This window comes from Triturus cristatus, chromosome 1_2, assembly GCF_964204655.1.
Source record: "Triturus cristatus chromosome 1_2, aTriCri1.1, whole genome shotgun sequence".
Lineage (NCBI taxonomy): Eukaryota > Metazoa > Chordata > Amphibia > Caudata > Salamandridae > Triturus > Triturus cristatus.
The window spans coordinates 12091041-12118434 of record NC_140580.1 but is presented as its reverse complement, the minus strand read 5'-3'; the positions used below and the strand labels follow the sequence as shown (position 1 = coordinate 12118434).

Sequence of the window (27394 nt, the reverse complement as noted above, 5' to 3'; positions counted from 1 at the left end):
GTCTCCACTAAGTGTCACCGCTAGCTGTGTGTCGTCCGCATATGAGGCCATCGTAAGACCCCACTGTTTGACGACACCAGCCAACGGTTTCACATAGAGGTTGAACATTGTAGGGCTCAACGAGGATCCCTGTGGTACCCCCAGCTCCAGGGGATAAGTGGCGGATTGGCCAGGTGGTATAGCCACTTTAAAGGATCGATCCGATAAAAAAGACCGAAACCACTGGAGGGCGAGATCAGTCACTCCCGCCTCCTGTAAGCGTTGGATCAGTATATGGTGGGACACAGTATCGAAAGCAGCGCTTAGATCTAATAGTAAAAGCGCTGCAGTACGGCCTGAGTCCAGTACCTGGCGAAGATGTTCCGTGATGTAGAGTAATGCCGTCTCGGTACTGTGTCCCGACCGGAAGCCGTTCTGACTGGGATCCAATATCTGGTTGCGAGCCAGATGCTCAGACAGAACAGAGTTGACGTGGGCTTCTGTTACTTTGGCAATCCAAGGCAACAGGGATATGGGTCGATAATTTTCTGGCAACCGGGGGTCAGAGTTGGCTTTTTTTAGTATAGGAGTGACCACTGCCTGTTTCCATGCCGTGGGTACCGTTCCGTTGGACAATGACATATTGATAAGATTCAATAAGGGGTCACGGCACAGTGGGGAAAGAGTGTTGATAAAGGCTGGCTTTAACGGGTCCGAGGGAGAACCTGACTTGACCCTGAGGCTAAGCCTATCAAAGGTCTCAATAGTCAGTTCAGGTAGCATAGCAAGGGTCTCATATCCCATCGTATCGGGGACAGTAACCTCTCGGTTCTGGTGGAGTGTGTCAAAACCTTGGTAGATTTTTTTCACTTTCTCCACAAAAAAGGAGGCCAGCTTATCACAGTGGGAATCTGTGCAAATCACCTCTGAGGTGGATCTGTTTTTCATAAGATCCTTCAGTACCTTGAAGATCAGTTTTGATGGGTTAGGGCTGGTAGCAAATTCTTGAGCGTAAAATGCGGCTCGTGTTCTGCAAATAGCTCTATGGTAGAACTTCAGCTCAGTAAAGTACCGAGTTTTCAGAGCAGGGTCATAGGATCTTCTCCATTCCCTCTCTGTTTTTCGGCAAGCTTTTTTCAGTTCTGCGAGTGACTCATTATACCAAGGACTAGGTGTTTTTGTCCGGCCTTTCGACCACCGTAGAGGTATAAGAGAGTCCAGGGCATCGGTGATCCAAGCGCAGAACTGTTGGTAACCTTGTTCCACATTAATAAAGGTGCTCAGAGGTTTCTGTTCCAGTATGCTATAAAACTCTTCAAGCCTAAGCTTGTGCCAAAGCCTTTTTAGAATAGGTCTGTCCACAGCTATAAAAGGCTTATCGTGGACCGGACAAAAGGCTTCTACCAGCAGATGATCAGCCCACCCCATCAGCCTCGGATCTGACAACCTCACCCCATCAAGTGTGGAAAAGAAGGGGTCCAAAATATGGCCCTCTGAGTGGGTTGGAAGGGTGACGAGCTGAGTGAGTTGAAGAGCTTCAAGGTTCGCCAGCAGAGTGCTCACAGTAGTGGATGACCCATTATCAAAATGGATGTTAAGGTCCCCCACGATGTTGAAATTGGCACAACCAAGTGCTATAGGACTGACCATATCGGCCAGTGCGGACCTGAAGACAGAATCATTGCCGGGAGGACGGTAAATGAGCATACCACTGAAAGTGAATTGATGGGAAAAAGCGACTTTGAAAATAGCACTTTCACATGCAGGTAGTCCCGACGGTTTCCATTCAGCTGGAAAACAGGATTTGACTGCCATAGCAATACCACCTCCTCTTGTGGTCCTATTGGCAGTGAAGACGGTATAGTTCTGAGGGAATGCAAGATTCAATATGGCAGAATCCGAATCCTGAAGCCAGGTTTCTGTCATTAGAAAGACATCGGGGTCCTCTTTCTCAAGCAAATCATAAATGGACAGGTGATGTTTTACCAGCGATCTAATGTTTAGACACCAAATACGAAGATCTCGAGATGCAACACACGTTCGCGTGACAGGAATAGCATCTTCCAAGGAACGGATTTTAGTAGGGCTCTTAAGTGACCAGCCTTTGCAGGCACAGCTGTAAGGGCCAACTAAAGGGTCCACAGGCTTACAGACACATCCTCTGGACCTTTGCCCTATGTACAGCAGCTCGGACCGTGTGTAAGACAACATACCTGCCAGAAGCGGCGAAGCAACACCGCGACGAGAACCAGAGCCTGCCCCGCCTCGCGCTGCCTCGACGCGGACGAGCGCAGACGGGCAGGACTCTGGCACGACTCCGGCTAAGCGGCGGCGTCCTCACCTGCGCGTCCCGCTGCGCGGGAGAGGGGAGCTTTAAGTAGGCTCACCAATCCTAGCGCGAGCGCGAGGACGCTCCAAGATGGCGCCCGAAGCTACATTTACATCCCTACCCAAAATGGCGCCCACAGTGAACCACCCCCGAGATCCAGGCCCGCCAAAACGGCAGTGAGGGAGCCAATTATATGCGGAATGAGGAAGGGGGCAAGACCCTGCTAAAAACAGGGGAGAAGTGCAGCAAAGTAAAATAAAACAAAATCACAAAATCAGGAGTTTTAAAAGCAAAGCGCCAGCAGCAGCGCCAGCAACAGCGAGTGCGCAATAGAATAAGCGTCTGTCAAGGCCGCCTCAAAACTGAGTCCGCCTTAAGTAGGCTCACCAATCCTAGCGCGAGCGCGAGGACGCTCCAAGATGGCGCCCGAAGCTACATTTACATCCCTACCCAAAATGGCGCCCACAGTGAACCACCCCCGAGATCCAGGCCCGCCAAAACGGCAGTGAGGGAGCCAATTATATGCGGAATGAGGAAGGGGGCAAGACCCTGCTAAAAACAGGGGAGAAGTGCAGCAAAGTAAGTAGAGAGTAGAGAGTGAGTAGTAGAGAGTGAGTAGTAGGGAGTGAGTAGTAGGGAGTGATTAGTTGTCAGGATTTCCAGGTCTCACTATGCTAAAAGACACACAATCAGCACCTTTGTGAGGAAATGTAAGTTTAAGATCCAAGGAGAGCAAGGGCGGCACAAAACATGGTCTAACGTATTTCCTTAGATGGCCGCCAAGAGTCGACTGTTGGGACAACAGGTTAGCGTTGTAGAGAGTTGTAGAGAGTGATTAGTAGAGAGTTGTAGAGACTAGTAGAGAGTGAGTAGTAGAGAGTGAGTAGTAGAGAGTAGTAGAGAGAGAGTAGTAGAGAGTAGTAGAGAGTGAGTAGTACAGAGTAGTAGAGAGTAGTAGAGAGTAAGTAATACAGAGTAGTAGAGAGTAGTAGAGAGTAGTAGAGAGTGAGTAGTACAGAGTAGTAGAGAGTGAGTAGTAGAGAGTGAGCAGTACAGAGTAGTAGAGAGTGAGTAGTATAGAGTAGTAGAGAATGAGTAGTAGAGAGTTGTAGAGAGTAGTAGAGAGTAAGTAGTAGAGAGTGAGTAGTAGAGAGTGAGTAGTAAGTAGTAGAGTAGTAGGGAGTAAGCAGTAGAGAGTGATTAGAGAGTTGGAGAGAGTAGTAGAGAGTGAGTAGTAGAAAGTGAGTAGTAGAGAGTGAGTAGTAGAGAGTAGTAGAGAGAGTAGTACAGAATAGTAGAGAGTTAGTAGTAGAGAGTAAGTAGTAGAGAGTAGTAGAGTAGTAGAGAGAGAGAGTAGTACAGAATAGTAGAGTGAGTAGTAGAGAGTAGTAGAGAGTGAGTAGTAGAGTGAGTAATAGAGAGTGAGTAGTTGAGAGTAGTAGAGAGTAAGTAGTAGAGAGTAGTAGAGTAGTAGAGAGTGAGTAGTACAGAGTGGTAGAGAGTGGGTAGTAGTAGAGTAGTAGAGAGTAGTAGAGAGTAGTAGAGAGTGAGTAGTAGAGAGTGAGTAGTAGGGAGTGAGTAGTAGGGAGTGATTAGTTGTCAGGATTGCCAGGTCTCACTATGCTAAAAGACACACAATCAGCACCTTTGTGAGGAAATGTTAGTTTAAGATCCAAGGAGAGCAAGGGCGGCACAAAACATGGTCTAACGTATTTCCTTAGATGGCCGCCAAGAGTCGACTGTTGGGACAACAGGTTAGCGTTCTAGCTACCAAGAAATTTCGCCTTGATTCAGGTGGGGCGCCCGTTCTGTGGCGCACTTCACCTGAAATCCCCGGAGTGTGAAGTATCGTTCAGGAAGCGTCGCGAAGTTAGAACAGGGTTGAAACTTCGTCGCGCTTCAAAATTGCCACAGGAGGAGGAGTACAAGTTCGAGGAACTGCTGAGCCTTAGTAAGAATTTTCCATTATTTAAAGTCGGAGCATGCGCAACACTGAGGACTATTAGGAGAAAGGCATGCGCATTGAGTTCATTTGTACTGGGCATGTGCAAGCTATTGCCGCTACTTCATGTTGAGGAGAAGTAGAGTCAGCACAAGTATCGTCGCCTTTTTTCTGTGAGAGAAAAAACGCGCTCAGTTCTTTTCATTTAAAAAACCTAAGACTGTACGTAATGTTGGGTTCCTGAGAGAATGTAGCTAAATGATTCAACCTAAAAGGTTATAAGTAACTCATACAAGAATATCTACACGACAAAGATAAGCGTGAGCAAGAAACAAATACAACATACTTACCAGTAAAGATTTTGAGTACTTCTGCTGTGACAGGAATAGGTGAGGAGTCTGTGGAAGAAATAAAAGGAAAGGTTAGAGAGTTGGTAGGAGGAGCCTTTGTGAAAAAATTAATGATTTAATGATTTTTAGTTGCAGCAGAGGAAGACATCACTACACACATAAGAAGAGAGGCAAGGGTCACACCAAGACTGGGTAGGTGAGCAAGAGAGAGATTACATTTAGACATCTAGGATTAATAGTTATGTTAATTAATGTGTTTCTTTACAGTAAGCTTACACCCGCATTAGCCAGAAGAAGGCAAGAAGAATTCGACGTCTGAAGCTGAAGAAAGAATCAGACGTGGTGCGACTGTCTCTTCTCTGTCCCATCCCCTTTACCCCCGTGGGGTTCTTAGGCGTGCATGCTAAGATTGTGTGACGCTGAGGAATCTAGGAGGGACGTTGGGAACTTGCGACATTCTGCTCCTGTGCATTGGAAAGGACGCACGCTCTGACAGAGTGAAGTGCCCACGTTTATATTAGCACCTGAGCAGAATGGCGGAAGGTTTAGATTTGAAAAAACTAGGGGAAATTTTAGAAGGAATTCAAAGGGAACTAATCACAGTTAGAGAAGAGAATAGGGAGCTTAAAAAAGAAACTACTGAGTTGACTTTAAAAGTGAGTAGTTTAGTAACTAGTCCTAGTTTAAAATACTCAGCCTCAGCTGAAGGGAATCAGAGTGATGCATCTATTTCCCAACCTAAGATTACAACACAGGTTATACATTCACTTTCCCCGGTAATTCCATTGGCCCCCCTGAGCGATTTAATGGAGATCCACAGAAGGCTCAGGTGTTCTTGACACAATGTACTTTGCATTTTATGTGTCGTCCAGCTGTGTTCCCAGATGTGCAATCTCGAGTGGCTTTCATTCTATCTTATTTAAGTGGAGACGCAGCGTCTTGGTCAATGCCTATGGTCACCAGAAACGATCCAATCTTGTATGATTTAGATGAATTCAAGAAAGAATTCCTTCGAATATTTGATAGACGAAGAGTCTCACAAGCAACAGACAATGAATTGTTGGAAATTAAACAGGGCAGTCGAGATTTAATTGCTTATTTGGCCCAGTATAATAAGCTGGTGGTGGAAACGGAATGGCCAGAAAACAAACGAGCAGCAGTGTTCTATCGCGGCCTGAAAGATGAATTAAAGGATGCCTTGGCACAAGTGCCTAATAGACCCACGGAGATTTCGGCATTGATTGATTTCGTTTTGGAAATTGACTTTCGGCAAAATGAAAGGAGAGGAGAGAGAAAGAGAGATTATCGTCCAAGCGTGCCCAGGTTTGATCGAGTCAAGATAGAAGGTAGCAAAGAATCAGACTCAGTTCGTGGAGGAGAACCCATGCAAATAGGAACGATTCGAGGTCCTCTCACTAAAGAAGAAAAAGATAGACGAAGAGCAAACAAGCAATGTCTCTATTGTGGAGGAAGTGGACATTTTGTTCGAAATTGTCCGAAGAAACCTAAACAAACATTGTTGGAAAACGCCTCGCACCACCAGTAAACGGAGTTGGACTGGTGGTTGCTGATTCAAAGACGACTCCAGAAGTTCATACATTGGCGAATACCTTGCAATCTGCTTCTCCACATCTGGTACTAATGATGACCTTAAAATTCAGAGAGAAAACCCTGAAACAAGTAACCGTAATGATCGATTCTGGAGCTATGGGCAACTTTTGTGATTTAAGATTTGCTGATAAGATTGGTCTGAGGGCAATCAAGAAAGAAAAGAGTGAAGCCGTCAGAGCCGTCGATGGAACTTATCTTTCATCGGGACCCATTGTGAGTCACACCGAACCGGTAGAATTGCAATCCGATGATGGGCACATGGAAACATTGCAGTTCAATTTAATTGATGCTCCACAATTCCAATTAATACTAGGGCTGCCATGGCTCATAGAACACAACCCTACAATCGATTGGGAAGCTCGATCAGTAACATTGGATTCTAGGTACTGTAAGGAGAACTGTCATAGAGAATGCAATAAGAATCATGTAAATACACCAGCATTTCATTTAAGTGAAAAGGAGACTATGGTTTGCGTCATAGATACTACGGAGCTACCTGAACAGTACACCGAATTTCAAGATGTCTTTAATGAGGTGGAGGCTGAAAGGCTTCCTCCGCATAGGGTCCAATCTTCCATGCAGCCGAATCTATGCATTGACTGAGAAAGAAGATGAATATCTGAAGGAATATCTACAAAAATATCTAGAGAATGGATTCATTAGACCGTCCCAATCCCCTGTCTCATCACCACTTTTTTTTATTCCAAAGAAGAATGGAGAGTTGAGAACTTGCATCGACTACAGAGCAATTAATCGGATAACCATTAAGAATCGGTATCCATTGCCCCTGATATCGGTGCTTTTGGATCAGGTGAAAGAAGCAAGAGTCTACACCAAATTAGATTTGAGAGGAGCGTACCATCTGGTTCGGATTCGTGAAGGGGACGAATGGAAGATGGCTTTTAGGACCAAGCACGGACTTTTCGAATATCAAGTAATGCCGTGTGGTTTATGTAATGCCCCGGCAGCCTTTCAACATTTTATCAACGACGTGTTGAAGGATTTTATTGACCGAAATGCAATTGTGTACATTGACGACATTTTGATTTTTTCCGACACTGTCCAAGAACATGAAGAACATGTGAAGAGAGTGTTGCAGAAATTGCGAGAAAATAATCTGTTTGTTAAATTGGAGAAATGTGCGTTTAATGTCACTACTGTAGAGTTTTTGGGGTTTGTACTTTCACCCAGTGGAATAACAATGGATGAAAACAAGATCAAGGCAGTGGTCGAATGGGAATCTCCTAAGTCAGTGAAGGAAATTCAAAGTTTCATAGGATTCGCTAATTTCTATCGAAGATTCATCCAAGATTTCTCCAACAAGCTGATCCCATTAACTAGATTACTAAAAAAGGGCATTCGATTTGAATGGACGAAAGAAGCAGAAGAAGCATTCGTTCAATTAAAAAAAAAAATTCACCTCAGCTCCAGTTCTACTTCATCCAGATCCATCGGAACCTTTCTTTGTGGAAACTGACGCATCCAACTTGGCGTTGGGAGGTGTGCTGTCTCAAAGACATAAAACTACAGGGCAATTGCATCCAGTGGGTTTCCGTTCCAGAAAATTGACAGCGGCAGAAGTCAACTACACCATAACGGAAAAGGCATTATTAGCCATCAATGATGCATTTAAAGAATGGAGGCACTATTTGATGGGTGCCAGACATGTGGTTACTGTGTATACTGATCATAGGAATTTAAAATTCTTGAAGTCAGCCAGAACATTAACGCCCCGACAATTACGTTGGTCTTTGTATTTTGCTGACTATGACTTTGTCATTACCTATCGGCCAGGGTCACAAAATGGTAAAGCAGATGCCTTGTCCAGATTGGGTTCAGATGGAACATCAGAGGAGATTAAGAGCCAGACGATCATACCAGCTGAAAAGGTGATTGGAGCAGTGCTACAAGAAACACAGGAAGAAGGAAATCAGAAGTCCTTGACTTTGGAGGAAATGAGAGATTGGGTGAAAGAAGATGCAAAACGAGAAATTCGTGGAGGATTACCATATCACAATGGAGCTCTTTATTTGCCAACCACAGAAATGCAACAAAAGGCCTTAAGAGAATGTCATGATAGCATTTTGGCAGGCCATAAGGGCATCTCAAAGACTGAAGAATTGGTGAGACGACGTTTTTGGTGGCCGGGCATGATTAAAGACGTGCGCCAATATGTAGCCACCTGTGAGATTTGCGCAAGGGGAAAACCAGAGAGGCAAGCTCCTCAGGGGTACCTGAAACCTTTACCTACCCCACCCTACCCATGGCATATAGTCACATTAGATTTAATAGTGGATTTACCATCAAGCCAAGGTTATGACACAATCCTGGTATGTGTGGATGCCTTTACAAAGATGGCTCATTTTGTACCTTTAAAGGGGGTGCCTACTGCTAAAACTCTGGCAAGTACATTTAGTCAAAGTATAGTTCGAGCACATGGAATTCCTAAGATTTTAATATCAGACAGGGGTACTCAATTCTTGTCCCATTTTTGGAAGGCATTTACTAAAAGACTGAACATAGAGACTAGATACACCACCAGTTATCATCCCGAGACAGATGGCCAGACTGAGCGAACAAATCAGGAATTAGAGCAGTATCTTAGATTGTGCTTGTTAGATCAAGAGGGTGATTGGCCAGACTATTTGTGGGCAGCGGAGTTTGCGCATAACAATGCGAGACACGTTTCCACTGGTTTTTCCCCCTTTTACTTAAACACTGGAAGACATCCGAATCATTCACTAAGTTTGCAGGAAGTGGATGTTCCAGCAGTCACAAATCTAGTTGGGCACATTACACAAGTACATAGTTCAGCCACAGAAAATTTGAATAAAGCTAAAGAAAGTTACAAGCTTTACGCAGACAGGAAACGAAGAAAAGAACCAGAATTACACGAAGGAGATAAGGTTTGGTTGAATACAAAGAATCTTAAACTGAAAGGAGTTAGAAAATTTCAGCCAAGATTTATAGGCCCCTATTTGATAGAGAAAAGATTAAGTGCATTAAACTATCAGTTGAAGTTACCGAAGGGGTTACGTGTTCATCCAGTATTTCACGTATCCTTACTAAAGAAAGTGTCTAAAGATTTACGAGTTAGTAAGCCTCCTAAACCCGTCCAAACTGAAAAGGGAGTAGAGTATGAGGTACAACAGGTTTTGGATTCAAAAGTTAGAAAAGGACAATTGTACTATCTATTGGATTGGAAGGGTTGTGGACCTGAGGAGAGATCTTGGGAGTTGTCTACAGAGGTACATGCCCCTCGTTTGATCAGGGAGTTTCATAAAAGATTTCCAGACAAACCCAAGTTGAAAAGAAGTACTTTGAGGGAGGGTACTGTCAGGATTGCCAGGTCTCACTATGCTAAAAGACACATAATCAGCACCTTGGTGAGGAAATGTAAGTTTAAGATCCAAGGAGAGCAAGGGCGGCACAAAACATGGTCTAACGTATTTCCTAAGATGGCCGCCAAGAGTCCACTGTTGGGACAACAGGTTAGCGTTCTAGCTACCATGAAATTTCGCCTTGATTCAGGTGGGGTGCCCGTTCTGTGGCGCACTTCACCTGAAATCCCCGGAGTGTGAAGTATCGTTCAGGAAGCGTCGCGAAGTTAGAACAGGGTTGAAACTTCGTCGCGCTTCAAAATTGCCACAGGAGGAGGAGTACAAGTTCGAGGAACTGCTGAGCCTTAGTAAGAATTTTCCATTATTTAAAGTCGGAGCATGCGCAACACTGAGGACTATTAGGAGAAATGCATGCGCATTGAGTTCATTCGTACTGGGCATGTGCAAGCTATTGCCGCTACTTCATGTTGAGGAGAAGTAGAGTCAGCACAAGTATCGTCGCCTTTTTTCTGTGAGAGAAAAAACGCGCTCAGTTCTTTTCATTTAAAAAACCTAAGACTGTACGTAATGTTGGGTTCCTGAGAGAATTTATCTAAATGATTCAACCTGAAAGGTTATAACTAACCCATACAAGCATATCTACACGACAAAGATAAGAGTGAGCAAGAAACAAATACAACATACTTACCAGTAAAGATTTTGAGTACTTATGCTGTGACAGGAATAGGTGAGGAGTCTGTGGAAGAAATAAAAGGAAAGTTTAGAGAGTTGGTAGGTGGAGCCTTTGTGAAAAAATTAATGATTGAATGATTTTTAGTTGCAGCAGAGGAAGACATCACTACACACATAAGAAGAGAGGCAAGGGTCACACCAAGACGGGGTAGGTGAGCAAGAGAGAGATTACATTTAGACATCTAGGATTAATAGTTATGTTAACTAATGTGTTTCTTTACAGTAAGCTTACGCCGGCATTAGCCAGAAGAAGGCAAGAAGAATTCGACGTCTGAAGCTGAAGAAAGAATCAGACGTGGTGCCACTGTCTCTTCTCTGTCCCATCCCCTTTCCCCCCCTGGGGTTCTTAGGCGTGCATGCTAAGATTGTGTGACGCTGAGGAATCTAGGAGGGGCGTTGGGAACTTGCGACATTCTGCTCCTGTGCATTGGAAAGGACGCAGCTCTGACATTAGTAGAGAGTAGTAGAGAGTGAGAAGAAAAGAGTGAGTAGAAGAGAGTTGTAGAGAGTAGTAGAGAGTGAGTAGTGGAGAGTGAATAGTAGAGAGTGAGTAGTAGAGAGTAGTAGAGTAGTAGAGAGTGAGTAGTAGAGAGAGTAGTAGAGAGAGAGTAGTACAGAATAGTAGAGTGAGTAGTAGAGAGTGAGTAGTAGAGAGTAGTAGAGTAGTAGAGAGTTAGTAGTAGAGAGTAGTAGAGATAGTAGTAGAGAGAGAGTAGTATAAAATAGTAGAGAGTAAGTAGTAGAGAGTAAGTAGTAGAGAGTAGTAGAGTAGTAGAGAATGAGTAGTAGAGAGTAGTAGAGAGAGTAGTAGAGAGAGTAGTACAGAATAGTAGAGAGTGAGTAGTAGAGAGTGAGTAGTAAAGAGTGAGTAGTAGAGAGAGAGTAGTGGAGAGTAGTAGAGAGAGTAGTACAGAATAGTTGAGTGAGTAGTAGAGTGTAGTTGAGAGTGAGTAGTAGAGTGAGTAGTAGAGAGTGAGTAGTAGAGAGTAGTAGAGTGAGTAGTAGAGAGTGAGTAGTAGAGAGTAGAAGAGAGTGAGTAGTACAGAGTAGTAGAGAGTAGTACAGAGTGAGTAGTACAGAGTAGAAGAGAGTGGGTAGTAGAGTAGTAGAGAGTGAGTAGTAGAGAGTGAGTAGTAGAGAGTGAGTAGTAGAGAGTGAGTAGAAGGGAGTGAGTAAGAGAGTGAGTAGTAGAGAGTTGTAGAGAGTAGTAGAGACTGAGTAGTAGAGAGTGAGTAGTAGAGAGTGAGTAGAAGAGAGAGTAGTAGGGAGAGTAGTAGAGTGAGTAGTAGAGAGTAGTAGAGAGTGAGTAGTAGAGAGTAGTAGAGTAGTAGAGAGTGAGTAGGAGAGTAGGAGAGAGAGTAGTAGAGAGAGAGTAGTACAGAATAGTAGAGTGAGTAGTAGAGAGTGAGTAGTAGGGAGTGAGTAGTAGAGAGTGAGTAGTAGAGAGTTGGACATAGTAGTAGAGAGTGAGTAGTAGAGAGTGAGTAGAAAAGAGTGAGTAGAAGAGAGTTGTGGAGAGTAGTAGAGAGTAGTAGAGAGTAAGTAGTAGAGAGTGAGTAGTGGAGAGTGAATGGTACAGAATGAGTAGTAGAGAGTGAGTAGAGAGTGAGTGGTAGAGAGTAGAGAGTAGTAGAGTAGTAGAGAGTGAGTAGTAGAGAGTAGTAGAGAGAGTAGTAGAGAATAGTACAGAATAGTAGAGAGTGAGTAGTAGAGAGTAGTAGAGAGTGAGTAGTAGAGAGTAGTAGAGTAGCGCAGAGTAGTAGAGAGAGTAGTAGAGAGAGAGTAGTACAGAATAGTAGAGAGTGAGTAGTAGAGAGTAGTACAGAATAGTAGAGAGTGAGTAGAAGAGAGTGAGTAGTAGATAGTGAATAGTAGAAAATGAGTAGTAGAGAGTGAGTAGTAGAGAGTAGAAAGTAGTAGAGTAGCAGAGAGTGAGTAGTAGAGAGTAGCAGAGAGTGAGTAGTACAGAGTAGTAGTGTGCGTAGTACAGAGTAGTACAGAGCGAGTAGTAGAGAGTGAGAAGAGGAGCGTGAGTAGTAGAGAGTTGTAGAGAGTAGTAGAGAGTAGTAGAGAGTGAGTAGTAGAGAGTGGTAGAGAGAGAGTAGTAGAGAGTGAGTAGTAGAGAGTAGTAGAGTAGTACAGAGTGAGTAGTAGAGTAGTAGAGAGTGAGTAAGTAGAGAGTGAGTAGTAGAGAGTGAGTAGTAGAGAGGCAGTAGTAGAGAGAAGTAGAGAGTAGTAGAGTGAATAGTAGAGAGTAGTAGAGAGTAGTAGAGAGTGAGTAGTAGAGAGTGAGTAGTAGAGAGTGAGTAGTAGAGAGTAGTAGAGAGTGGGTTGTAGAGAGTAGTAGAGAGTGAGTAGTATAGAGAAGTAGAGAGTAGTAGAGAGTGAGTAATACAGAGTAGTAGAGAGTAGTAGAGAGTGAGTAGTGCAGAGTAGTAGAGCGTGAGTAGTACAGAGTAGTAGTGAGTAGTACAGAGTAGTAGAGAATGAGTAGTAAATAGTTGTAGAGAGTAGTAGAGAGTGAGTAGTAGAGATTGAGTAGTAAGTAGTAGAGTAGTAGGGAGTGAGCAGTAGAGAGTGATTAGAGAGTTATAGAGAGTAGTAGAGAGTGAGTAGTAGATAGTGAGAAGTAGAGAGTGAGTAGAAGAGAGTTGTAGAGAGTAGTAGTGAGTGAGTATTGGATAGTGAATAGTAGATAGTGAGTAGTAGAGAGTGAGTAGTAGAGAGTAGTAGAGTAGTAGAGAGTGAGTAGTAGAGAGAGTAGTAGAGAGAGAGTAGTACAGAATAGTAGAGAGTGAGTACTAGAGAGTATTAGAGAGTGAGTAGTACAGAGTAGTAGAGTGTAGTAGAGAATGAGTAGTAGAGTAGTAGAGAGTGAGTAGTAGAGAGTGAGTTGTAGGGAGTGAGTAGTAGAGTGTGAGTAGTAGAGAGTTGTAGTGAGTAGTAGAGAAAGAATATTGGACAGTGAGTAGTGGAGAGTGAGTAGTAGAGAGTGAGCAGTAGCGAGTAGAAAGTAGTAGAGTAGTAGAGAGTGAGCAGTAGGGAGTGAGTAGTAGAGAGTTGTAGAGAGTAGTAGAGAGTGAGTAGTAGAGAGTGAGCAGTAGAGAGTGAGTAGAAGAGAGTTGTAGAGAGTAGTAGAGAGTGAATAGTAGAGAGTGAGTAGTGGAGAGTGAGTAGAAGAGAGTGAGTAGTAGAGAGTGAGTAGTAGAGTGAGTAGTAGAGAGTAGAGAGTAGTAGAGAGTAGTAGAGAGAGTAGTACAGAGAGTAGTACAGAATAGTAGAGAGTGAGTAGTAGAGAGTAGTAGAGAGTGAGTAGTAGAGAGTGAGTAGTGGAGAGTGAATGGTACAGAACGAGTAGTAGAGAGTGAGTGGTAGAGAGTAGAGAGTAGTAGAGTAGTAGAGAGTGAGTAGTAAAGAGTAGTAGAGAGAGTAGTAGAGAATAGTACAGAATAGTAGAGAGTGAGTAGTAGAGAGTAGTAGAGAGTGAGTAGTAGAGAGTAGTAGAGTAGTGGAGAGTAGTAGAGAGAGTAGTAGAGAGAGAGTAGTACAGAATAGTAGAGAGTGAGTAGTAGAGAGTAGTACAGAATAGTAGAGAGTGAGTAGAAGAGAGTGAGTAGTAGATAGTGAATAGTAGAAAATGAGTAGTAGAGTGCCGAGTAGAGAGTAGTAGAGAGTGAGTAGTAGAGAGTAGAAAGTAGTAGAGTAGCAGAGAGTGAGTAGTAGAGAGTAGCAGAGAGTGAGTAGTACAGAGTAGTAGTGTGCATAGTACAGAGTAGTACAGAGCGAGTAGTAGAGAGTAGTAGAGAGTGAGAAGAGGAGCGTGAGTAGTAGAGAGTTGTAGAGAGTAGTAGAGAGTAGTAGAGAGTGAGTAGTAGAGAGTGGTAGAGAGAGAGTAGTAGAGAGTGAGTAGTAGAAAGTAGTAGAGTAGTACAGAGTGAGTAGTAGAGTAGTAGAGAGTGAGTAAGTAGAGAGTGAGTAGTAGAGAGTGAGTAGTAGAGAGGCAGTAGTAGAGAGAAGTAGAGAGTAGTAGAGTGAATAGTAGAGAGTAGTAGAGAGTGAATAGTAGAGAGTAGTAGAGAGTGAGTAGTAGAGAGTGAGTAGTTGAGAGTGAGTAGTAGAGAGTAGTAGACAGTGAGTAGTAGAGAGTAGTAGAGTAGTAGAGAGTGAGTAGTAGAGAGAGTAGTACAGAATAGTAGAGAGTGAGTAGTAGAGAGTAGTAGAGAGTGAGAAGTAGACAGTAGTAGAGAGTATTAGAGAGCAGTAGAGCATGAGTAGTAGAGAATAGAGAAGTAGAGTGAGTAGTAGAGAGTAGTAGAGAGTGAGTTGTAGTGAGTAGTACAGAGAAGTAGAGAGTAGTAGAGAGTGAGTAATACAGAGTAGTAGAGAGTAGTACAGAATGAGTAGTGCAGAGTAGTAGAGTGAGTAGTACAGAGTAGTAGTGAGTAGTACAGAGTAGTAGAGAGTGAGTAGTAAATAGTTGTAGAGAGTAGTAGAGAGTGAGTAGTAGAGATTGAGTAGTAAGTAGTAGAGTAGTAGGGAGTGAGCAGTAGAGAGTGATTAGAGAGTTATAGAGAGTAGTAGAGAGTGAGTAGTAGATAGTGAGAAGTAGAGAGTGAGTAGAAGAGAGTTGTAGAGAGTAGTAGTGAGTGAGTATTGGATAGTGAATAGTAGATAGTGAGTAGTAGAGAGTGAGTAGTAGAGAGTGAGTAGTAGAGAGTAGTAGAGTAGTAGAGAGTGAGTAGTAGAGAGAGTAGTAGAGAGAGAGTAGTACAGAATAGTAGAGAGTGAGTACTAGAGAGTAGTACAGAGTAGTAGAGTGTAGTAGAGAATGAGTAGTAGAGTAGTGGAGAGTGAGTAGTAGAGAGTGAGTAGTAAAGAGTGAGTTGCAGGGAGTGAGTAGTAGAGAGTGAGTAGTAGAGAGTTGTAGTGAGTAGTAGAGAATGAGTAGTGGACAGTGAGTAGTGGAGAGTGAGTAGTAGAGAGTGAGCAGTAGCGAGTAGAAAGTAGTAGAGTAGTAGAGAGTGAGCAGTAGGGAGTGAGTAGTAGAGAGTTGTAGAGAGTAGTAGAGAGTGAGTAGTAGAGAGTGAGCAGTAGAGAGTGAGTAGAAGAGAGTTGTAGAGAGTAGTAGAGAGTGAGTAGTAGAGAGTGAGTAGTGGAGAGTGAGTAGAAGAGAGTGAGTAGTAGAGAGTGAGTAGTAGAGTGAGTAGTAGAGAGTAGAGAGTAGTAGAGAGTAGTAGACAGAGTAGTAGAGAGAGTAGTACAGACTAGTAGAGAGTGAGTAGTAGAGAGTAGTAGAGAGTGAGTAGTAGAGAGTAGTAGAGTAGTAGAGAGAGTAGTAGAGAGAGAGAGTAGTACAGAATAGTAGAGTAGTAGAGAGTAGTAGAGAGGGAGTAGTAGAGTGAGTAATAGAGAGTGAGTAGTAGAGAGTAGTAGAGAGTGAGTAGTAGAGAGTAGTAGAGTAGTAGAGAGTGAGTAGTACAGAATAGTAGAGTAGTAGAGAGTAGTAGAGAGTGAGTAGTAGAGTGAGTAATAGAGAGTGAGTAGTAGAGAGTAGTAGAGAGTGAGCAGTAGAGAGTAGTAGAGTAGTAGAGAGTGAGTAGTACAGAGTAGTAGAGAGTGGGTAGTAGTATAGTTGTAGAGAGAAGTAGAGAGTGAGTAGTAGAGAGAGTAGTAGAGAGAGAGTAGTACAGAATAGTAGAGTGAGTAGTAGAGAGTGAGTAGTAGAGAGTAGTAGAGTAGTAGAGAGTTAGTAGTAGAGAGTAGTAGAGATAGTAGTAGAAAGAGAGTAGTATAGAATAGTAGAGAGTAAGTAGTAGAGAGTAAGTAGTAGAGAGTAGTAGAGTAGTAGAGAATGAGTAGTAGAGAGTAGTAGAGAGAGTAGTAGAGAGAGTAGTACAGAATAGTAGAGAGTGAGTAGTAGAGAGTGAGTAGTAAAGAGTGAGTAGTAGAGAGAGAGTAGTGGAGAGTAGTAGAGAGAGTAGTACAGAAAAGTAGAGAGTGAGTAGTAGAGAGTAGTAGAGAGTGAGTTGTAGAGTAGTAGAGAGAGTAGTAGAGTGAGAGAGTAGTACAGAATAGTTGAGTGAGTAGTAGAGTGTAGTTGAGAGTGAGTAGTAGAGTGAGTAGTAGAGAGTGAGTAGTAGAGAGTAGTAGAGTGAGTAGTAGAGAGTGAGTAGTTGAGAGTAGAAGAGAGTGAGTAGTACAGAGTAGTAGAGAGTAGTACAGAGTGAGTAGTACAGAGTAGAAGAGAGCGGGTAGTAGAGTAGTAGAGAGTGAGTAGTAGAGAGTGAGTAGTAGAGAGTGAGTAGAAGGGAGTGAGTAAGAGAGTGAGTAGTCGAGAGTTGTAGAGAGTAGTAGAGACTGAGTAGTAGAGAGTGAGTAGTAGAGAGTGAGTAGAAGAGAGAGTAGTAGAGAGAGTAGTAGAGTGAGTAGTAGAGAGTAGTAGAGAGTGAGTAGTAGAGAGTAGTAGAGTAGTAGAGAGTGAGTAGGAGAGTAGGAGAGAGAGTAGTAGAGAGAGAGTAGTGCAGAATAGTAGAGTGACTAGTAGAGAGTGAGTAGTAGGGAGTGAGTAGTAGAGAGTGAGTAGTAGAGAGTTGGACAGAGTAGTAGAGAGTGAGTAGTAGAGAGTGAGTAGAAAAGAGTGAGTAGAAGAGAGTTGTGGAGAGTAGTAGAGAGTAGTAGAGAGTAAGTAGTAGAGAGTGAGTAGTGGAGAGTGAATGGTACAGAATGAGTAGTAGAGAGTAGTAGAGAGTGAGAAGTAGACAGTAGTAGAGAGTATTAGAGAGCAGTAGAGCATGAGTAGTAGAGAATAGAGAAGTAGAGAGTGAGTAGTAGAGAGTAGTAGAGAGTGAGTTGTAGTGAGTAGTACAGAGAAGTAGAGAGTAGTAGAGAGTGAGTAATACAGAGTAGTAGAGAGTAGTACAGAATGAGTAGTGCAGAGTAGTAGAGTGAGTAGTACAGAGTAGTAGTGAGTAGTACAGAGTAGTAGAGAGTGAGTAGTAAATAGTTGTAGAGAGTAGTAGAGAGTGAGTAGTAGAGATTGAGTAGTAAGTAGTAGAGTAGTAGGGAGTGAGCAGTAGAGAGTGATTAGAGAGTTATAGAGAGTAGTAGAGAGTGAGTAGTAGATAGTGAGAAGTAGAGAGTGAGTAGAAGAGAGTTGTAGAGAGTAGTAGTGAGTGAGTATTGGATAGTGAATAGTAGATAGTGAGTAGTAGAGAGTGAGTAGTAGAGAGTGAGTAGTAGAGAGTAGTAGAGTAGTAGAGAGTGAGTAGTAGAGAGAGTAGTAGAGAGAGAGTAGTACAGAATAGTAGAGAGTGAGTACTAGAGAGTAGTACAGAGTAGTAGAGTGTAGTAGAGAATGAGTAGTAGAGTAGTGGAGAGTGAGTAGTAGAGAGTGAGTAGTAAAGAGTGAGTTGCAGGGAGTGAGTAGTAGAGAGTGAGTAGTAGAGAGTTGTAGTGAGTAGTAGAGAATGAGTAGTGGACAGTGAGTAGTGGAGAGTGAGTAGTAGAGAGTGAGCAGTAGCGAGTAGAAAGTAGTAGAGTAGTAGAGAGTGAGCAGTAGGGAGTGAGTAGTAGAGAGTTGTAGAGAGTAGTAGAGAGTGAGTAGTAGAGAGTGAGCAGTAGAGAGTGAGTAGAAGAGAGTTGTAGAGAGTAGTAGAGAGTGAGTAGTAGAGAGTGAGTAGTGGAGAGTGAGTAGAAGAGAGTGAGTAGTAGAGAGTGAGTAGTAGAGTGAGTAGTAGAGAGTAGAGAGTAGTAGAGAGTAGTAGACAGAGTAGTAGAGAGAGTAGTACAGACTAGTAGAGAGTGAGTAGTAGAGAGTAGTAGAGAGTGAGTAGTAGAGAGTAGTAGAGTAGTAGAGAGAGTAGTAGAGAGAGAGAGTAGTACAGAATAGTAGAGTAGTAGAGAGTAGTAGAGAGTGAGTAGTAGAGTGAGTAATAGAGAGTGAGTAGTAGAGAGTAGTAGAGAGTGAGTAGTAGAGAGTAGTAGAGTAGTAGAGAGTGAGTAGTACAGAATAGTAGAGTAGTAGAGAGTAGTAGAGAGTGAGTAGTAGAGTGAGTAATAGAGAGTGAGTAGTAGAGAGTAGTAGAGAGTGAGCAGTAGAGAGTAGTAGAGTAGTAGAGAGTGAGTAGTACAGAGTAGTAGAGAGTGGGTAGTAGTATAGTTGTAGAGAGAAGTAGAGAGTGAGTAGTAGAGAGAGTAGTAGAGAGAGAGTAGTACAGAATAGTAGAGTGAGTAGTAGAGAGTGAGTAGTAGAGAGTAGTAGAGTAGTAGAGAGTTAGTAGTAGAGAGTAGTAGAGATAGTAGTAGAAAGAGAGTAGTATAGAATAGTAGAGAGTAAGTAGTAGAGAGTAAGTAGTAGAGAGTAGTAGAGTAGTAGAGAATGAGTAGTAGAGAGTAGTAGAGAGAGTAGTAGAGAGAGTAGTACAGAATAGTAGAGAGTGAGTAGTAGAGAGTGAGTAGTAAAGAGTGAGTAGTAGAGAGAGAGTAGTGGAGAGTAGTAGAGAGAGTAGTACAGAAAAGTAGAGAGTGAGTAGTAGAGAGTAGTAGAGAGTGAGTTGTAGAGTAGTAGAGAGAGTAGTAGAGTGAGAGAGTAGTACAGAATAGTTGAGTGAGTAGTAGAGTGTAGTTGAGAGTGAGTAGTAGAGTGAGTAGTAGAGAGTGAGTAGTAGAGAGTAGTAGAGTGAGTAGTAGAGAGTGAGTAGTAGAGAGTAGAAGAGAGTGAGTAGTACAGAGTAGTAGAGAGTAGTACAGAGTGAGTAGTACAGAGTAGAAGAGAGCGGGTAGTAGAGTAGTAGAGAGTGAGTAGTAGAGAGTGAGTAGTAGAGAGTGAGTAGAAGGGAGTGAGTAAGAGAGTGAGTAGTCGAGAGTTGTAGAGAGTAGTAGAGACTGAGTAGTAGAGAGTGAGTAGTAGAGAGTGAGTAGAAGAGAGAGTAGTAGAGAGAGTAGTAGAGTGAGTAGTAGAGAGTAGTAGAGAGTGAGTAGTAGAGAGTAGTAGAGTAGTAGAGAGTGAGTAGGAGAGTAGGAGAGAGAGTAGTAGAGAGAGAGTAGTACAGAATAGTAGAGTGACTAGTAGAGTGATGAATACAAGCCCCAGCTAGGCCCGCAAGAGACAAGGGTTCGCTCTTCTGTAACGAAATCTATAAGGAAGTTGGCACGGAAACTGCAAAGTACAAAAACAACGTTTATTAACCCTTAAGGGTGGTCCTACAATCCACACAACACTCTTCAGTATTGCAAGGAGTAGTACAAAGAACTTGCATACACAGTCCCCTTTTATACACAGAAAAGGGGCTCATGAGTGGGTGGATACCACAGAGTTGAAGAACATTACCATTTAGGGTCATTCTTGATACCGAATCAATACATGGGCGGAGCTAACACACTCCTTGGGCCCGCGAAAACACATGGTCAAGCAAAGCTAATTACAACAGATGTGGTCAAGTCTGGGCATGCGCCAGACGGACAAAAGAGAGCTATTTATAGACTGTTGCTAGGCAGATTACAAGAGCAACTAACACAGAGGTCGGACTCTCCTCGTGGTGAACACGTGGCAGCATGCCAATACAAAATGGAGTCCGGACTTCGGCCAACATAATGAGGAAAACACGATAAAAGGGAAATATTAATGTCTTCAGTAAATGCTTAATCACATTCTGCTTTAATTTACAACAGACGACCCTTTCAGCATTTACTGAAGACATCTGGTTTCCAAGAACAATCATCGTATATGTCAATTATCATCATTCCTTTAACCTCTTTAGCTAGACCCTTCTGGCGGGCAACATCGGCAATAGCTTTCTTATCTGGAATGCAGAATGAAATGCATACGGAACAGCACAATGGTCCACATTGAATACACATACAGAGAAAGAACAGAATTGCTATAATAATGCAGAGACCAGTTAAGACCTTCCATCCCCAGGCAGTAACCAACGCCCAAAACCATCCAGAAAAGGACCAAGTGCCGGTTTCTGTGTGGATTTCAGCTGCTATTTTATGCAGCTTGTTAATGGCGTTATAAACGGATGGCGTATGATCAGGAATGAACACACAGCAGCTACTTCCAATAATTTTACAGGCTCCTCCTCGATCAGCTAGCATTACATCCAATACCATACGGTTCTGCAATGCAACAATTCTGGTAATCTGTAATTCTTCTGTAAGATTCCCAAGAGCAGCAGCAGTCTGATTAGTCACAGCTTCTACCACTCTTGTTAATCTTCGGATCTTCCTACTATTCAAAGCGGCTCCAACAAAGAAAAACAGTCCTAAGTTAAAATCAATATACTGTTGCAAGCTGGTATCTGTTTGATCCACCTCATCAATTGATAGAGTACGTTTATATCTATTTACAGTCACATTATTCAACAGTTTTAAATCCTTATGATATGACGCAGGTGCTAAGAATACAGGAGGTAATAGGAATGATACATAGCATACCCCAGACCACCCAGCCGGCAAACGGTAATAACCTTTATTTCCACATACAAAGTAGGTATTATGGGACGCTAAGAAGGTGCTGTTGTTTAACCCATCGATGTTTAGTACGGTTATACAATCACTGACACCCACAGGAATAAAACCCACACTCTGGACACACAGGTCCGCTTGGGCTTGTGCTACTTGGATTACGAATTTGTCCTTCCCCACAGTGTCTCTGGTGTTCGTGAAGATGTAGGGAATGGATTCATTGTCTGGTCGGTACTCTTCCCACTCCCAAATTGTCCCATTCGCTTGTGGATATCCATTCTTGTCCTGATGGCATTCTTTATTAAGTCTGAAAAGCAATCGTCCCACTGTCGGTTTCCGAGTGGCAAAAAGCAAAGTGTACCATGCTCTACAAGAGCCATTATGAGAGAAAGGAAGTGGTATGAATGGCGTACCTCCTTTCTTCTGATGGGCTGGCATCATCCCACATATCCAACAGTTCGTAGCGTTTGTAGCAACGTGGGTGTGATGCAGCATCTGAATGAAAGTGTTATTCAAATAGGATTGTCGATGCTTCAACTCTTGATATGGCAATGTATAAAAGTAGTGCTCCGCAGGCACTGGAGTCGTCAACACAAGCGTCTCTCGAGCAGGAGTTGCCTCCTCCACAAACCATGTGGTTATACCAACGATGGCTACTGTTAGCATGAACCCCAACGCACAAAGAATTTTCTTCTTCTCCATGTCAAAGGAAACAATACCCTGATATCTTCCTGTAACTACAAAGTCTGTCAGAACTCTTCCCCTTGGGCAGCGGTTGATTTCTTCACCAGCGGGCCAAGACGGGTGTCGCTACACTAATGCAGGGCTGATCCCCCCCCCTTGCCTCATCGGCTCTCCGTTTCACTAACCCAAGGGCCGTTCTGACAGTATGTCCCGGTACTGGAAATCTCACTTCCTTGGTCGCAGATGATATCGCCTTCCTCCAGAAGTCGTGTGGTCCGAAAAGAGCTCCTCAGTGTCGTTTGGCTCTGCAGCACGGCCTGTCTCTGCTGCTAGGATGTCTCGTTGATCGGTCAGCACAGCAGACTCCACCAATCCGGGCGGTACCTTTCGACAGTGCAAGGAATGGATCCAATTCTTCCTGTTCGAGACTCGCACAGCCGTCCTCGTTGCAAGAAGGACTTGCTCAGGTCCGACCCATCTCGGCTCCAAACTGTTCGATCTGTCGAAAACCTTTATCATCACATGATCTCCAGGCCGGAGACCATGTCCTTCGCCAGTAGACCGATCAGGGAGCGCCTCTCGGACCTGTTGATGAATAGAAACCAAGTTATCCGTTAACTGTGCCAGATAATCACTCATCATCACACAAGGTACATCATACACAGCCTTAGGCCTTGGTGGACCCCAGATATTCATTGGGCGTCCAAATACAATCTCATAGGGTGTAAGGCCGGTTCGAGAGTGTGGCACCGACCTAATTGACAATAACGCCAGTGGCAAGGCGTCTGGCCAAGTCAAAGATGTTGAAGCTTGAATTTTAGCGATCTTAAGCTTCAGCGTACCATTATACTTCTCGACTAGTCCTGCAGACTGGGGGTGGAATACGGCGTGGAACTTCTGGGTGATGCCTAGGCCCTTCAAGACATACTTTATAACATCCGCTACAAAGTGAGGGCCATTATCACTCCACAGAAGTCTACAGACGCCGTATCGGGGGAAAAACTCTTTCAGCAATAGCTTCGCTGTAGTCATTGCAGTATTGTCTTTCGCAGGGTACGCCTCAACCCATTTACTGAAGGCGCAAACCACTACTAGAACATACTTCAAATTGTTACAGCGCTCAAGCTGAATGTAATCCATCTGCAGAACCTCAAAGGGTGCAGTGGGCGTCGCAAATCCTCCTGCTGGAGTTCGCGTGCCTTTCCCTGGGTTATACTTCAGACAGATCATACAGGTCTGCACCACCCTCTTTGCCGTGCTAGCAATCTCTGGATGCTCCCAGACTTGGGTAAGCAATTTCACAATTGCGGAAGCTCCAACATGTGCTAGCCCATGTGCCATCTGAACCATAGGTTGTACAAAGGCCGTGGGTAATTTCCATCTATCCATCTGCTTATTTCTCCAGCAACCCTCGTCATCCAGTTCTCCTTCGCTAGCCCATTGTTCCCGCTCTTTGTCAGAAGCGGTCTTTTGTATTTCTCGCACTTCCTCCTTCGCATCATGCCATCTCTCCACCTGTGACTTCACTACATACATGGCAGTAGTACCGGGCTGCATCGCAGTCTCCCGTGCTACTCGATCCGCTAACGCATTCCCTTCTCCAACCTTATCAACCACTTTCCTATGGGCGCTACACTTAACAATGGCGATTTTCTTTGGGTATGTCAATGCAGTTAAAAGGTTGTGGACTAACTCCCCATGCATTATCTGCACCCCATGTGACGTTAGAAACCCTCTCTCCTTCCAGAGTAGGCCGAAATCGTGCGCTACTCCGAAGGCATAGCGGCTGTCTGTGTAAACATTCACACACAATCCTGTACTGAGCTCACACGCTCGTGTTAACGCTATCAGTTCCGCTGCTTGAGCTGATTTCTGTGGTATGCGTGCTGTCTCCACTATCGTCTGTAACGTGGTAATTGCATACGCTGCTGAAGCCGTACCATCTGGTAGCTTCAGGCAAGATCCATCTACCCACAATTCTCCATCTACCTCTGAAAAGGGCGTATCCTGGAGATCAATACGACCCTTTGTTTGTTCCTCAGTCACAAGAATACAATCATGCGCTTTCTGTGCCTCAGGCTGGGTCTCGGGATATGGCAACAATGTGGCCGGGTTTAATGTCACGCACCTTTTCAACGTAATATGAGGAGCTAAAAGCGTCAACTCATATCCCGTTAAACGGGCACTGGTCAAATGCTGCGTCTTTGTTTGATTAAGCAGGGCATCAACAGCATGGGGAACTAACACCAACAGTTTATGGGACAATACAATTCCTTCGCTCTGCCGTATTGACACAGCTGTCGCCGCAACCGAGCGAAAACACCCTGGCAATGCTCGGGCGACAGGATCAAGTACAGCCGAAAAGTATGCACAAGGGCGCTGCTTATCGCCGTGCATCTGCACTAAGACTGATAATGCACATCCATCTTTCTCATGCACATACAACGAAAAGGGTTTTGCATAATCAGGGGTCCCTAACACTGGTGCTGAACAAAGGGCCTGTCTCAATTGCTGAAAAGCAGCGTCACACTCATCTGACCAGGGGATCGGGATGGGCGTGTCTTTTGTCAGGAGAGCTAGTAATGGCTTAGCTATGTGTGAAAACCCCAATATCCACTGTCTACAAAAAGAAACAAGACCCAAAAATGCACGTACATCCTTCTGCGTGGATGGCCTTGGTGTGTCCAAAATTACTTGGATACGATCTGGTGTGAGTGCACGCCCCTCCTTAGACAAAAGGTGACCCAAATAAGTCACCTTTGGTCTACAGAATTGCAATTTCTTCCTAGAGACCTTGTGATTGTGGGATGCTAAAAAGGAAAGTAAGGCTATCGTACTTTTCTCGCACAACTCCAGGGTGTCAGCCGCCAACAAGATGTCATCGACATATTGAATGAGGGCGACCCCCTTGAGTAAGGCAAAGGAATCCAACTGTCGTTTCAAAGCCTGACTATAGATACTAGGGCTTTCTGTATAGCCCTGGGGAATTCTACAAAAACGATAAGATCTATTGTTTAATGTGAACCCAAAAAGAAATCGGCTATCCGGGTGAATGGGAATAGAAAAGAAGGCATTTTTCAAATCAATCACTGAGAACACGGTCGCCGTAGGCGGGACCAAGGTAAGCAACGTCGTGATATCAGAAACCACCGGGTACTGAGGTATCACGATCTTGTTTACCTCCCTCAAATCAATTATGAACCGATAGACCTTTGCATCCGTGTCCTTTTTCAGAATAGGGAGAATCGGACTGCTACAGATATTATAGGGAACTTCTTCCACTACTCCTACTGCGATCAGGTCTTGCACAATCTGTATGAGAGCCTCCTCGCCCTCCTGGGAAATACGATACTGTGGGAGGCGTGGCAGTACCGCACCCTCCTGGACACTAATGTGGACCGGAGGAATCACCATTTGTCCGACATCTGTGTCCGAAGTCGCCCATAAAGCTCGGGGGAGGGTAGCTAACAGCGCATCCTCTGATATCGTACACATCCGCCCAGATCGGGGGTAGTTGTCATTTAAAATCACCCTCACACCCTCAGGGGAACAACGAATTGTAGCCCTAAAGTACTTTAACATATCAAGGCCCATAATGTTATCCGGTGTGTACGGAGCAAGCAGAAACGGACAAGGCGCAGAAAAGCAATCAACTTTAAATGCAAGGGGCTGTGAAAGAGGGCTTCGGGAGAGTGTACCGTCAAACCCTACCGATGTAACTATTGAGCCGGATGGGGGAGCCCCCGGAACCAAGTACCTAGACAATGCACTACGTGTCGCTCCTGTATCCACTAGGAACTGATCGGTAGAACCTAAAACCTCAGCCGATACATAAGGACCCGTCTGATCGACCGGCACCTCAACTGATTCAGACCCCCATCCAACGCATTCCTATGCATGCTGAGAATCATGATATCCCGATCGATCGATGTCCGATACATGATACTGGTGATGGCGATCGAAAACATTTGAGCTATCTCGGTGCTGTCCGGCAGTATCGAAACGGGCATTATCGTTGGAATTCCCTCTAAAGTTCGAGAAACCCCCTCTACCTCTCGGGCCACCCGGAGTGTGCCCCTGACGCGAAGCACGCAACGCTGGGCAATCCCTGGCCCAATGGCCCAACTGCTTGCAATACGCACACTGGTTCCTATTCAAATCAGATCGGCCCGAAGGGGGACCATAAGATCCGCCCCTTCCTCTATTATTATTACCCCGGCGGGGCGGGCCATATACTTGTGCTAACATCACTTTAGTTTTGAGATCTTTCGATTTCTTCTCCTCCTGGCCCTTCGCCTCGTGCTCCTGACGCTCATAATACTGAGCGATGGTCAGAAGGGCCGTCGGTGTCGCGGAGGACCAAGAACTCTCACTCGCTTTTAACCGGGCCGCAACTGCCGGCAGCAGATTAGCCACATATTTGTCCGCGAAAAGGTGGCGACCCGTGTCGTCAGTAAGCGACTGGCCACTAAAATCATGAAACGTCTCCTCAAAACGCGTAAAGAAGTCCGCGACTGACTCGTCAACTTTCTGCTTACATGCAGCTAACATATTCCAGTCAATCTTTTTAGGGGGGATAATCGTCTTCAACTTAGCCACAATAGCCGCAGGGAGATCTAAAATATTCTGGGGTGGTTTCTGTGCGGGCTTCCGTTCCCTATCCTCATCCTCAAGGTCAGACCACCGAGCCTTAAAGGCAACCGCATCATCTACCTTTCGGACAGAGCGCCACGTATCCGGCGGTAGGATAAGGCCAAAGAACAAGTCTATATCCGCTAAGGTCATAATGCAAGAATTCAAGGCCCCCTCGACTTCTTCATAGAAGGCCGCTGGATTCTTGCGGGGGTCAGGCAGCGCATTCTTTAATGCCATAACATCGGCCCTATGCCATGGAGTGTAAACCCAATTATATACAAAATATCCCCTTGCATCGGCGGAGTTAATATCCGAGCTAGTCCCTGCTCCCTTGGGAGGAACATACAAAGGCGCCGCCTCTCGCATTGGTTTAACATGCACTATGTCATCCTTATCTGACTGGGAGGCGGATGGGTGGCCCCCTGCTGCAGACGAATCCGACTGCTTCTCCTCCTCCGTTTGTTGACGTGCTTTCTCTCTAAGGGCCAGCACCTCGTCCCGCAAAGCGAACAGCCGCCGAGCCGCCTCAGAAGCCTTAGGGGGAGAAAAAACACCATTACGTAATGCTCCGGCATCCGAAGACACTTCGTCAGGCTCAAGGACACTAGAATATTTTCGGAAAGCAGCAATTACTTCTTCTGAAAAATGAGACAGAAAATACACCCTCTCTCTATCTTGCCACGACCCCCAAGTATGGAACAACTCATCCTTAGACATCTTGCCCTTAAGTGCACGGAGGGAAAGTTTCCGAAGCTCAGCCATATGCTCGGCCGATAACATGGACCGTGTGTCGACCTTACCCGGAGCCGGGCCAGAATCTTGCGGCCGCGGAGCAGATGCGCCAACATAAGGGGGCGGAGAGCGATCTAGTAAATAAAAATCGTCATCAGGATTATTAAGGACAGGATAAAGTGGCTGACGAACAACATATTGACCCGAAACTTGTAGCCTTCGCTCTTTCTCTTGTCTGTCCGTTTGCTCTTTGTCCTCTCGACGCTTCGCTTCCTGCGCTCGCATATGATCATTCTTTCGTTGCTCCTTATCAAACAGCGCTTTCTCACGTTTCTCTCGCTCACGCACTTCCTTCACCCATAATCGCACACACTCAAACATATCCTGACGAGCACGTCGCTTACACATACACTGTTCCACATACTCAATCTTACGTATATCAAACGATCCATACAAAGGCCATCGCAACTCAGGATCCTTCCTCGTATATTTCCTCCATAACGTGCTGTACATTATGGAAGAAAGACCATGCTTCACGTACATATCCCTATTAGGAGTCCCCTCTGGGGGAGCTGGAGCAGATTCCTCGAGG

General features: G+C 44.5%; 1 protein-coding gene across 2 annotated transcripts in view; it reads right to left on the bottom strand.

Moving 5' to 3' along the window:
• Positions 1 to 27394, bottom strand: part of LOC146866631 (uncharacterized) — a 457856-nt gene that overhangs the window by 158500 nt on the left and 271962 nt on the right. For both annotated transcript variants that reach the window (XM_085600089.1, XM_085600094.1), the window contains exons 2-3: positions 10241 to 10288; positions 4601 to 4648 (exon numbers count right to left, since the gene is read on the bottom strand). In XM_085600089.1, coding sequence (XP_085456215.1) covers positions 4601 to 4648; positions 10241 to 10288 — 96 coding nt within the window. The remainder of the gene's footprint in view (positions 1 to 4600; positions 4649 to 10240; positions 10289 to 27394) is intronic.